Source organism: Ischnura elegans, chromosome 3, assembly GCF_921293095.1.
Source record: "Ischnura elegans chromosome 3, ioIscEleg1.1, whole genome shotgun sequence".
In the NCBI taxonomy this organism is placed as follows: domain Eukaryota; kingdom Metazoa; phylum Arthropoda; class Insecta; order Odonata; family Coenagrionidae; genus Ischnura; species Ischnura elegans.
The window spans coordinates 62,512,093-62,525,731 of record NC_060248.1 but is presented as its reverse complement, the minus strand read 5'-3'; the positions used below and the strand labels follow the sequence as shown (position 1 = coordinate 62,525,731).

General features: G+C 35.9%; 1 protein-coding gene across 4 annotated transcripts in view; it reads left to right on the top strand.

Moving 5' to 3' along the window:
* The window catches only part of LOC124155910 (small G protein signaling modulator 1-like), a 269,608-nt gene that overhangs the window by 252,700 nt on the left and 3,269 nt on the right, over positions 1–13,639 (top strand). For 3 of the 4 annotated variants that reach the window (XM_046530126.1, XM_046530125.1, XM_046530128.1), the window contains 10 exons: positions 603–727; positions 2,763–3,005; positions 3,829–4,017; positions 4,873–4,993; positions 6,976–7,074; positions 10,079–10,302; positions 11,077–11,201; positions 11,293–11,472; positions 11,977–12,086; positions 12,225–12,392. In XM_046530126.1, the coding sequence (XP_046386082.1) occupies positions 603–727; positions 2,763–3,005; positions 3,829–4,017; positions 4,873–4,993; positions 6,976–7,074; positions 10,079–10,302; positions 11,077–11,201; positions 11,293–11,472; positions 11,977–12,086; positions 12,225–12,392 (1,584 nt within the window). The remainder of the gene's footprint in view (positions 1–602; positions 728–2,762; positions 3,006–3,828; positions 4,018–4,872; positions 4,994–6,975; positions 7,075–10,078; positions 10,303–11,076; positions 11,202–11,292; positions 11,473–11,976; positions 12,087–12,224; positions 12,393–13,639) is intronic. The other variant, XM_046530127.1, reaches the window with a different exon arrangement.

Genomic DNA, 13,639 nt, shown 5'->3' with positions numbered 1-13,639 from the left:
TGTCAGTATAGTCATATGTAGTCAGTCAAGGTAGTATTATGTTGTCAAATTTCATTAATGTTTTCTCATTTGGAGTCATGCCCAGCCAGAATTCAAGGAATACAAGTGATTTTCTTTATAAACAGAGTTAGATACAGAAATTAATAGATGAAATATAGAAAAACTTGGTGGCCAAGAGATACAAGTGAGTCTCTGTTCTGTGCTGACATCGAGTGTAAAATCAAATGCACTGCTAATTATCTTGTTGATCTCGTTCATTTTCTTTGCATAATTTCTGTTCCTAATTCTGTTTAGAAAAAGAAATCACTTGTGCCCCTTGGCTTCTCACCCCCTCATGTATAAACTTATGATAAATTTTTCACAATAGAATTTATATAATCGAGCTACCATAAATTGTTCAGAGGAGAACAAAATCGGATGTCAGTTTATACTTAATGGTAAATTTTTGGATGTAATCCTATATGATGCTGACTTGAAAATTTTTCAAATGTCATAACTTATTCTATTTTTTTTCCTTGAAATTCTTCTGAAAATTTCTGTTGATTTTATAATTCAATGTAAAGCATCATATCTTACTTTGAGTATTGATTCTCCTATTTTAGACGCAACTGGTGGATTGACGGTTGAAAAATGGAAAGAAATGATGCTAGATGGTCAAATTTCAAATCGCGCTGAAGTCTTCCGTCTCACCTATTATGGTGGAGTCTCCCATGAATTAAGGAAAGAGGTGAGATTATTTTTATTTATTTCCATTCAAGTGATATTTTCATGATAATAATGACTAATTATTTGTGTGCCAACATCGTTTTTCTTATTAAAACCCTGCATTAGGAAGATAGACACATTTTTCATCCCCAGTATGTTATCATTGTAGCATCACAACTCCCTGTTGGTGTACCTTCCTGAGTTGAACGCCAACAGGAACTTTTGATATTCCAATATATGGAATTTACTTTTTATTCTATGCTATTAAAAAAATCATCACCCATAGAAGAAAAAAACAGCTGATATGAGCAACTTCTGCTGTTATGTTTAAATGTGTGGCATGTTGCCTCGATTCAGGGACAAAATGTGAAACTATCAACTTCCATATACAGACTGTCCCAAGGGTCGTGTGTCATTTTTGACCTGTAATTTTTGTAACTTTCCATCGAGCAATGTTCGTGAAAATTGGCACACTTATGGGGAAAGGTCCTAAGTTTTGTTGAGTGTAAGCAAAATTTTACAATTTTGATGTTTTGACCTCATAATTTGGGTCCAAACCAAAAATTTGAATTTGCCTTATGGGGTTTCAAGTGGGAAAGTATGGGGAAAAATGTCTGAATTTCATTGACCAAGATGTCACTTCTTAGGGTTTCGGACACGAGAAAACAGAAAATAACACTTTATTTATTAAAATTCAGCCGTTGACCCAGTAAGGTCACCGTCAATGTCATAAGGGTGACAAAAAGAATGGCATACCAACAAAGGTGTCGATCCACGGGTTTTATAGGGTGCCCAAGTCATTGGTATTGTCCAAATACCCATATTATTCACTAATTGACCTCCGAGGGTCACAATGGGGGTCAAAGGTCATAGAGTTAAATGTCGGGCCATCATGACAACCAACGTGTCAAACCATAGGTTTTGAAGGGTGCCAAAGTCGGTTAGGCAGTTCATAGATCCGTATTGTTGGTTTTTTGACCTCCGAAAGTCATAATGAGGGTCAAAGGTCATAGAGAAAATATGCAATGTGCTTACCCCCCTTGTGTACATATTTATGAGAAAATGCAAGGTAACATGAGGTGGGATAATTCAAGGTATCTCATGCTCTGTCATCATATTTGGAAGTTTTGTTACATCCTTTTGCCCCTGAACTCTGGCAACAATTTGTATATCACCTGGTATTTTCAGGGCTGGTTAGTCTTTATATGTATGATGTTAGGAGTTGGTAAAAGCTCACCTGGTTACGACCTATTCAAGATTTCAATATAATTTTTCTTTGTTAGAATAAACTCTACAAAACATTTTATTCAAGCTTATATGCATGCCAATTTTAATTTTCTTTAGTGACATTGTTTTTCTCATATTTAGAGTGTGATAGGTTTGCGTTTTCTTAATGTGTGGATATTGTTGTTGTCAGAATGGATGTCATTCTGAATTTGCTATTCAGGATTCATCCTGTGGTGATAGGATGTTTTGAAGATACTGTGCTGATGAATTTAATTCGTGTTACTTCTTCGCAAGAGATTAATATTTCCCCCAAAAACAAACTATCTTCAAGCAAATGCGCATTGTCATCTTGTTGTTTCATGAAACCATTGGGGGATATACCATCTATCCTACATAGTGTTTCATTTTGTCTGATAAATACCTTGGTGATATTTTTTGCAGCTATTTCATTTTATACTTAAAATTACAGACTTTGATTCTAAGTATATTGATGTATTTATAGCCTTTTTTACTCAAGGTATATGATTGCACCCTGTAATGTGTACATGAACTTGAAATTCCAAATGAATTATCTAGAAGCTTGAATTGCGTGTACAAAACGAGGTGGCAAAATACCCCTTGCTCTAATTTTTAAATGATTGCTTGCCCAATTGAGAAAAAGATGCAGCTCGAAGATGTGCAATTTATTCCCTGAGTATAACAGGCTCTTCGATGCCTACATTTTGTATTATTATTCTAAAATAATGATCACCATTGATTTATTAAAATTTTTCTGGACGCATCATTGTCATGAGATAAATATTCTCTTTGGTCTATGCTGTGGGAAATAGGTCTGGCCATATTTATTAGGACACTACACATTTGGAAGTGCCCCTGTTGACCGGGAAACCGTGGATAATGCAACTCGCAGAGCTTTTGAGACAACCATGTCCGAGTGGCTTGCTGTAGAAGCTATCGTGCGACAGAGAGATCGTGAGGCAATGGCTGCCAACCTTGCAAAACTTTCATCGGAGTCCACATCAGGCAATGATATGCCACCTGCTCCAGCACTGGTTCAAGAGCTTAGCAATGATGTAAGGCTTTATCTATCCATTATCATGATATGAATCAAAGCTGTTGTCTGATAAAGGGGGGATGTTCATATAGATGTGGTATGGTATGATATGGAGATGTGGTAAATTTCAGAGGATTCATGTGGAAGGTTTTTACCTAAGATTGCATATCCCCAAACATTTACTGGGAGTTTGAATTCTTTGGCCTCCTCAATTTGCTATAGTCTTCACTTAAATGAGCTAACATAATTGGAAGAGTTGAGTAATGACTGGGTATGCCTAGGAATTTTTTATTTTACTAGCAATTTTTGAAGTTTTGAATGTGAAATTATTCAGTTTTATGTTATCGATGACCCCAAGTGTAGGAAATAAGGGTGTATTTAGAATAGAAAGATAATGATATTCCATTGTGCATTTTTGGTGGCATACTTTTTCTTCGCTTATATTCAATAAATTCGGGTGCGAATTTTTTGTGAGAAAATGTATATGTATCTGTAAATTTTGATTTCCCAGTAGAGATGCTGGGTAAGAATAATATGTGCTGCTTTTTTGACCTTGAGTGAACTCTTTTTTCCTTGTGTAAAAGTTTAGTAAATGTGTATTTTATGTACCCTCCCAAGGCTCTAAGCATTTTACTGGCCTTGCGCAGTCAAAAATCAACTTAACTGTGGTATTTTTGGTTTAATCTAGCTTCTTTGTTGATGGCCAATAAGGGTAGTATTTGTGGTGGGCAGTACTTGACTTTTTTGTTTGGGAATTTATGAGGATGAGATAAACTTTAAGTGGAATTTTATGATGTTGGTTGTACTTGCTTGATATAAAGTTAATTTAACTTTCCTGACAGGTCTTTGAGGATGCTGTTAGCATAACATCTGACGACAATGCCATGGAGGATGACGATGAGGCCGAGGACAAGGAAGATGATGCTCCATCTGAAGAGTCACACATGAAACCCCCTCCTAAAGTTCCTCCAAACTCTCTGGAAAATCCTGACCTTGACGGAGACGGGCACATAGTAAATGGACATAATGGAGTGAGTACTTTCCTTTTTCATTTTGATAAAGACAAATTCTTCCAAAGTATTCATTAGCCGAGTCCAAATTTTATACTTTGCGAAGCTAGCATACTTCAGTCTTGGGAGTGACATTGTTCACTTGTTTCTTTATGCTTCCAAAGCCTGTATGAATATCGAAGTTGATAGCCAAAGCATCTATCCCGTAGCTTAAACAACCATCAGAGCTGCTTTGCAGAGTACTTGAGTGATTGGGTTGGGTAGAACCCCGAATGATATACCACAAATGAGGTTTTTTTATGGTTAAATTTCAAACTATGTAATTGACGAATATATGGTCTGTAAATTAATGTTACAGTGTGTAATATTAAAAAAGCCAGCATAAACGTAAATAATCATTGCAAACACTCAATTAGTCAAATGTATGAAATAAATAATGCGAAAATGTATTTAAAAGATAATTTGAAGTGGGCATTTTAAATTAATCCAAGAAGAATTTCAAAGAATTCTTCCAAGTTCCAGATTTGAAAATGTCAAATGATTGTGCTGATTTTTTCTCAATATGTTGTACCAGGCGGCACGGTAAAGCCTGCTAACCCATGGGTCGTGGGTTCGAATCCCATCTGGGTAGATTTCCTCTGATCCAGGGAAAGCCGAGGATGATATTGTCATTATTGTTTCTACCAATCCTAATTATTCACTGAAAAACATGCAAAAACGTCTTACATTTTTCTTCTAACTACCAAATATGTAGTTAATTAATCAACTTTTAGGATTTTGATTCCGACACAGCTATGATCACACTATTTTTTATATATTTTGGTTGCATTGGTGGGAAAATGTAGTGAAATGCATCAAATATTTACCTTGTTCCAGGCTCGTAAAACGATTTCATCGGATGAGGGCTTGGAGGAAGATGGAGCTGGTGAATTAGAAGCAGCGGAGGATATCAATGGGACGGCAGCAGATGGTGGTGCAGCTCAGACTAATGGAGCAGGTAATACATCTATGAACTTAGTTTTTATAATTTTATGATATTTGCTCTTACTTGCTCACCATGATCACAATTATGGAAATAAGTGGCACAATTGTGGAATGTTATTGCTGAATTATTACACAGCCACAAGAGCAAAAAGAGCACTGAAGGAAAATCATTTGTCTTGACTAGAGCCGGCAGGATCCGTGTTAGGCATGCTAAATTGTTTGTAGCTGTAACGATCAAAATTAAATCAGTATGCATGCGGACCCAAGTTGTTGGAAATGTTGCACAAATTTTAATTGGCTGCAGATAAGAAGTACCTGATCGGTAATCAAATTAAAAAAACATATTTTCATGGAATTGAATGTGGCTTATTTAATGATGAGAGAAAGAGTTATGATAATTTCTAGGCCAATTAACTGAAAAAATTCAAGATTAGAATAAAGGATAGGACATTGATTTTAATGAGTGTATTTAAGACATCAAATGTAATCTGTATGATTGAATCAATGCTGGCAGGTGATGGTAATTACAGAAAATAGATTACAGCAACCTTAAATAAATTTATTTTCAACGCAGAAAAATTTGATAACATTAATTTTATGGAAAACACGGTCATTTCATGAATAGCAAAATATTTTGGTATCCTGGAGTGGCCAAGGAATCCCTTATGTATGGAGTTGAACATGGACGCTAAGCCCTGTACCTTTTGCTCAATTGGTAGCCAAATGCTGTACCTACTAGTCAAACACACTATCCCGTTAAATTCACTGTCAGACCATTTTCTGGTACCTTTTCTAGTACATACATTATTATTTAAACCTGAAGGTTTATGGAAAAATGAAATTTATCTGAATTTTTATGAATGTACGTATATCAAATTATATGGAATCAGTGTACAGCCATATACATAATGCATTTTTAACGTGATTCTGTAAAACTAAAATTTCATTTCCTTTTAGTTTTATTGATTTACTACTATTTATTTTTTTGGGCTCCGTGCCATTGATACCCATATAGCTTGCCTTTAAAGCTGTCCATGTTTTTATTGTGTCTTTAGCAAATTGAAAAACTGGGACAAATGATACAAAATAGATTCAAGTTCAACATATTTGTAGAAATACTGTATGACCTGTATTTAATAGAAATTTCTAAGAATGCTGAAGTTGAATTATGAGTTTTCACGTTGATATAAAATTGAAGAGGCGGTGAAGAAATTTAATTTATTTCCTCGTTGCATTGTGATCTAAAAGTATGTTCATTGGAAAAGGTTCTCCTTAATCATCAATAGAGGTGATGCACAAAGGTTAAGAAAAGACTTAGCTGTTTCACAAAATAAAATATATTTGCGACCGGTTTCGATACAGCGTATCATCATCTGGCTGATACGCTGTATCGAAACCGGTCGCAAATATATTTTATTTTGTGAAACAGCTAAGTCTTTTCTTAACCTTTGTGCATCATGAAGGAGTTTCACCATGTTACGCCAAACACCATCGCATTTATCAATAGAGGTCAGAAAAATTCACAAGGGAAAGTGCTGTTTTTATTATCCTTCTTTGCGTTGGGAAAATGGAATTTGGATAAATATTTCATTAACTATAATCTGCTGAACTGAAATAAGTACATACGTACCTACCACAAGTAATTTTTTTCTGGAAGTGTCCGTTGATTTGACCTGATGACCATTTGCGGGTGTTTATTTACATTGTAAAGGTCAAAAAGTGACAAATCAGTCTGTTTTATGAAGTATAATCCATGAAGAGAACTTTGAAAACAATACCGAAAATTGTAAGACAACGAACTTACCTTTATTGGGTGATATCAGCAGTACCATAAAAAATGGCGAATTTCTAGAAGTGTGAAAAATATAGATACAGCCATAATTGAAGGTGATGTGTTTTCCAAACTCCTTATTTTGCTGGTGGATTGTTTATTTTATAAGCATGAAGTCTTGCAGCATTTTCTTAAGAGTCAGTTGGCTTTTTCCTTGTAACTAGAATCTTCATCAAGGGAGGAGAGACCAGAAAGAGAAGGCATGGCAGTCATTGTTACAACAAATCCATCCGTCGACAGCGGGCATCAGTCTGAGGAGCCAGGTCAGTCAGCCTGATGATCTTCGGAGACATCAATTTCAGCTGATAATTAACTTCCTCTATTGCATTTCCCTCTAACCCACTGAAGACAAATGACAGTGTAGACAGTTTGCCATAATGAGAATGCCTTCATCTATTACATCATGGAATCACATTACCACCCAAAATTATACTCATTGTTGCAGGCTAATGCAGAAATTTTTGTATGTTTTTGTTATATTTGAACTATAGGTACTGCCTAAATTTTTTGATGGAATGCAGCAAGGCCCTATTGATTCCCTCTGTAAATTTGATGTAGTATTTGAGAAGTACCCCATAGTGAACACAATTTTTGTTTGACCCAGAAGGTATCATGATGGATACTTGACATTGGTGTGAACATTTTTGTACTTGCATTTTCTCCAACATATTACATTTTCAGAACCCAAGTCCTCTACTTGTTCTACTCATTTTGTTTGTGCTTCATGTAAATTGTGTTGGTGTTGATAAGTTTTTATTAAATGAGGAGATTTCAACCATTCTACTACGTATATTATCTTAAATTGGATTTTGCTGAAATATGGAGAGTTACACTGAATGATACCAAGTGGCGATAACTTTCCCTAAGAAATGTATTCTTCAGCATACCATTCAAGACTTCCCAGTGAGAAATGGGTGGTGGAATCCACGTGGAACCCACGTGGAGATGTAACGTGGATACCACGTGTTTTTGGTCGTGGAATCAACGTGGAACCCACGTGGAAATTTGGTGGAAAAATTAAAACAGCAGTAGGTGCTGTCCTAAAACCATTAAAACCTCAACCACTCTATATCTAAACCTTCTATATATGTGTCTACGATTTTTCATGTGCTCTCATGGCTGCCTTTCCACGAATTATATAAAAATAGAATGTGCGATACATTTTCACATAACTAGCGTGGTTTCAGGATGATAAATGACGCAATGTCACCAGAGGGTTAAGTTCCACAAATTAGAAATTCTGTTTAACATTTAATGCTAATCACCACAAATCCACTTAAAATCAACGTGGATTCCACGTGGGTCCAACCACTCAATATCCACCACCACCAAATATCCACCACTCAACGTGGATTCCACCACCCATTTCTCACTGGGTTACAGCTCAGCAATTTGTACACCTACCTGTCTCAACCACAGTCATGAAAATTTTGCTTTAGAGCTTACTATGCATGCCTCTTTTTCACTTTTTCAAAAATATCACAACCTTTTCCACTAAATTATTGTATAATCCATCTTATTGTAATCCTTTTGGATTTTAAAATGTCTTTGCCTTATTTTTAGAGTCCCATCTCCTAAACTTTTTACGATTTTCTAGAGCAGATACTTCAACCTTACACCGGAGGGATTTAGCGTATTCATTTTTATTTAGGGCTCCTTATAATTTATTTTCCAGCAGCCTTTTGCCATCAGAAATCTCTTTTCCATTCTTCTCTGAAATTATGTATTTGTTTGTAAATCAAACTAACTCTTAAAGCTTTATGGCAATTTTCATTGTGAGGACTTGGCTCTGATTATTCTTGGATCAAAAATTCCTTCTTTTGTTAGTGGCTGGTACTGGAAGCAGTTACATAGGATGATATGACATTGCAAAATGTGCTTAGCTTATTAGATTATTCTCTTCACTGCATAGCCCAAATATACATTTAGTGGAGATATAGCAAGGAAGCCATTGTCAATTTTCACCCCCTCTCTGATTGATTCCCTATCCTAATTTATTGTTAGTGATAGCTCTGTATCAGAGAATATGATTTATATGGTTTATTTAGCACTAATTGGATTTTTCCCTATATAGCCTGCTCTACAAGATTATACCAATCCCTTTTGCTTGCCAACCCTGTTGCAAAGAATTTTTCTTCAAATACATATAACAGTGCATGAAGAGCATATTGTAAATACTGATTTTAATAATACATAATTGCTTAATTTTTCAAAATTGCATTTTTTACTAATGAAATCCATTTAGCATTTCCATTTATTTTAATAAGTGACATATTTTTCAAAGTATAATTCACTTTTCCAGAACAAAAACAATTCAAAGTAAATTTTATACCCTCCTCATTTCCTCCTGTCAATACATTCTTATTGCCATAGTTTTTTTATCTATCCCCTTCATTAATCTTCTGATGTGAAATATAAGGATATATTAACCATTATTAAAATATTCTTTATCTATTTTGCCATCAAAATAGTTCCATAAACTAGGAGCGAAATAGTTTTAATTTTTATTTGTGCAAGATTACCCTCACTAGTAATGAATGCACTATTCTTTTCGTTAATTCCTTGCATATATGAACCACTTGTTGCCTCTAAAATGACACTTATTAAAATTATGTAGATTGGCTTTTGTAGTATGGTTTCCTATACAATGTAAGTTTAGTCCTTCCTACCACTTTCATCTTTCTTTCTTTTTTCCATAGGATCTCATGGAAAATTCAGTTGTATGACCATATTTCTTGGCCGTATTACTTTGCCTTCTTTGCCCTTTGCACATTTTATGCTTAATTTCTATTACAGCTTAAAATGCACCATAATTCTTAAAAAATATCTTCTGCAAAATATGAGCCCTAAGCTGTACTTGATACTTATGTTTTGTGGTACATTTAGATATGGTGGGAGTCGTGGGTGCTATGTGATATTTATGTCTGTGTCAAAAATTGTTTGGCAAAATAATTCCCTATGTACGTTATGTTTCAATTAACAACCCCACTATTAATCATAATTTTTATGGATTGTGAATGTCTCTATAGTCTTGATTCAAAAGTAAACCAATCACGTATGTTTATGAAGCATCCATGCCTAAAAGTACCACTGTTTAGATTAGCGAACACGTATTCAAGTTTTGCTTGACTTCACCTGAATGCACAGGCTTGCTTCTTCTTGATCCAGCACAGCCAGAGTATATGCATACTGTGATGCAAACGGATTGATAGTTTTTCCCAAGGTTCAATGTATGGATATCCTCCATTTTTTTACTAACGATTGCAGGAGATGTTCCACTCACACCTCAGAGGAAGGAATTACAGCTGACTGAAGAGGATGGTGAAGAATATGCCAATAGCAATGGTGGATTCCACCCTGAGGAAAAAGCCAATGGTGATGCTCATCCTGTGAAAACCCTGGGAGTTGAAGAGGGAGGGCCAGATGGTGCCAGCCCTGGCTCCAGATCCAACTGCATATCGCCTGCTAGCTCTAACGGAGGAGTGTATTCGGTAAACAGAATTTGAAATTCAACTTTTTGATTCAGGCTATGATGGTATTCAATCAGGCAACTTGATATTTCTGCTGCTTACCTCACTGTTGAATATGTGAACCAGTTCTTGTATGAATAAGGCGTGCATTAAATTGCTTGGAGCTAACTAACGCATGCATGGGTGGAATCATGAATCCAGAGTTTAGTGTTTTGTTGCCAGGAACTTCTTCATCTTGTAGACGTTGGCACCTAAAGAAAAGGAGAAGCCGCTGGCTCCCCCAAAAATTTAGGTGGGGCAGGGGAGACTGAACAATAGCATGATGATTTTGCGAGTTGCTTGAAAATAGTTATAAGTTTCACATTAATTTCAATTTTCAGAGCTCATTTTATACATTTTACTCATTGCAAAATTACTCACTTGAATTTTTACTTAATGCAATTATTTCTATGTATGTACAAGAATTATCAGGAGTCTGGAAATTGATTCATTTTATTTGTTTGTATCAATGTTGCCAGAATGAAACAGGTTAGGTATGTGGATGTGACAAGGGCTGTTCTTCATCACAATGGGAATGTATTTGAGAGATTATGTTATTTGTGGTTAAGAATTATTTTCATATCAACCCCATCACCAAATGATGGCGTGCCTCATCAAAACCTAGGTCATACTTGAATAAATTCATGTGGAATGACAAAGTCTCATTACTTTTTATTACCATAGAAAGAGGAGTGTATATGATCAATTTTGTAAATGCTTAAGTGTATTGATTTCTTTTCCTTCATACCGGTAAAGATGGAGCTGTTGGAGAACTTTGGTCTAAACCTGCATCGCATAGACAAGGATGTCCAAAGGTGCGACCGAAACTATTGGTACTTTACGCAGCAAAACCTAGAAAAGTTGAGGAATGTCATGTGCACGTAAGTGATCCATCTTCATACAGTTGTTTGGTGTTTTATTATTGACCATCCTCACGTAGGAATGTACTCACATAGAATTTCGTTTCAACAGTTATGTATGGGAGCATCTTGATGTTGGTTACATGCAAGGCATGTGTGACTTAGCTGCACCACTGCTTGTTATACTGGATGATGAAGCGACAGCATATTCTTGCTTTTGTCGGCTAATGGAGAGAATGCAAGCAAACTTTCCAAATGGTGGAGCAATGGATACCCACTTCGCAAATATGAGGTGAAATATCTTTTTTGCTCTGGTAAGGTTTTTTTTTAGGTATATGTACATACTTTGGGATCCTTTTTGGAACATGTATCATGTACCACCAAGTCTACTGAGAGATATTGCTTACATGTGAACTAAATTTAGTTAATATGAAGTCATCTTTGGTGGTATGCTGAACGTGGGTTGGAAATGTGTTCAAAATAAGTTAAGTAATTGCATGCTGTTGAAAATTCAAGTCTAATTTCTTTTCATTTCATGATATCACATGATAGTTCAAATGCACCAAAGCCTATGTTAAAAAGTGAATAAAACTACTGTTTAAAATATCTATCATTGGTGTGCAGTGTGCATTCAGTTGAGTCAGCTTCTTTATACAATCTAGAATTTTAGTTTTTGACAGGAGGAAAAAAGGGGTAATAATGTTCTAGCATAAGTTTCAAAGAACTAGATGGTAGCTGAACAGAGTCTTGAAATTTTGCTGTATTTAGATAAATTAATTGTAACTTTTACTCTTAGGTCGTTGATCCAAATTTTGGACTCGGAAATGTTTGAGCTGATGCATCAAAATGGAGACTACACTCATTTTTACTTTTGCTATCGTTGGTTTCTTCTTGATTTCAAAAGAGGTGAGTGTGCAGGAAACTATTTTTATGTACAATACCACATCAATTCTTTGGTGAATTTTTAGCTGGTATTCATATTTTGTAAGATGATTACAAATTGGAGGAGATTTATCAGTTGATGCTACTTCTTGGATTTCACAGAACTACTGTATGAAGATGTTTTCAGTGTTTGGGAAACTATATGGGCTGCAAAGCATGTTGCATCTGCACATTTTGTGCTATTCCTTGCACTTGCTTTGGTGCAGTCATACAGGGACATAATCTTGGCACATTCCATGGACTTCACGGATATAATCAAGTTTTTTAATGGTGAGTTTGTTTTAAAAGATTTAATACTTTTGAATCTACGTCAATAAGTATGTTGTCAATTTTGTCGACCATATCTGGTCGAATTGATAGATTTTTCCTTTTTGAAGCTCTTCAAAGTGTTTTTTGAATTAATCCCTGGCAATTAAATATGTGGTTGTTGAGGTATTGAAAATACAGATTTTAGTTCCCACATTCCTTATGAAAAGACTGCTGTAATTCAAGGTGAAGCAAAAATTTTATTGCCCTGTATGTGGTTTTGAATATTTGTGCCATGTAGTAGGAAATAAATGTTTAGCACTATGAAATGGGTGTTAACATGTTGTGTAGATACGTCATAAATTTATAGGCACGTCCACGTTGGTGCCAACTGACTCAGCACAAGTTGGATCAAGGTGTAAAACTCGTCCATGCTTGCTTGCATCATCTTTTTTTTCTTCTATCTATCTATTTCTTTCTTAAAAATAAAAGCCATATTGATCTCAGTTTTTATTGAACTATGTACATCTTTATCTAGGGAGCTCTTCTCCTTTACTTTGATGAGACAAAGTTCATAGTATGTATTCCCTTGAATTAAGGGTTGCTCTTGAAGTACGTAGTTTTACAGCTAGAATGAGGTGCAGGTATTTTTTTAGGAGAAGAAAGTGCAGACTGAAGGTTAGGTCGAGGGCAGAGCGCATTATACCCTTTTTCCCAACTGATGGTGGGTGACCTTAAATTCATTCGAGGCCCACCCTCTCTTCTAGCCAATCACAGAGGAGTGCCAGGTGAATTTGTGTAGGAGGCCGCAGTCTCTCTCTGACTTTCATGAGGTGAACATCGCTCTCCAGCTCGCATTGTTCTAAACCTAATTTGTGGAGATCGTGCTCTTACTGTATCATGTACAGTTATTTACACGGACTGGCAATGCTGGTGGCCCATATGGAGGGAAGCAGAGGAAAAAGGGAAAGGGATGGAGGGGAATGGTGAGGTGGAAGGGGCAGTGCTTCTGATTGGCTACTAGTATGGGCGTACCGAGTGAGGGGCAAGAGGGGGCAGCCCCCCCCCCCCCCCCAGAAGCAAAAATCGCAAATTTCTTTTAGGAAAATAATATTTTTTCAAGCAAATAATTTAAAAAACTAATAAAGAGCTGTTACAGTTTCCTTAAAATGCTAATTTCATTCACCTTTTCCATGCTTAAATCTTACGTACGACTTGAACAGCCATGGCTTCCCCCCCCTACTTTTGATCCTGGGCACTTCCTTATGGCT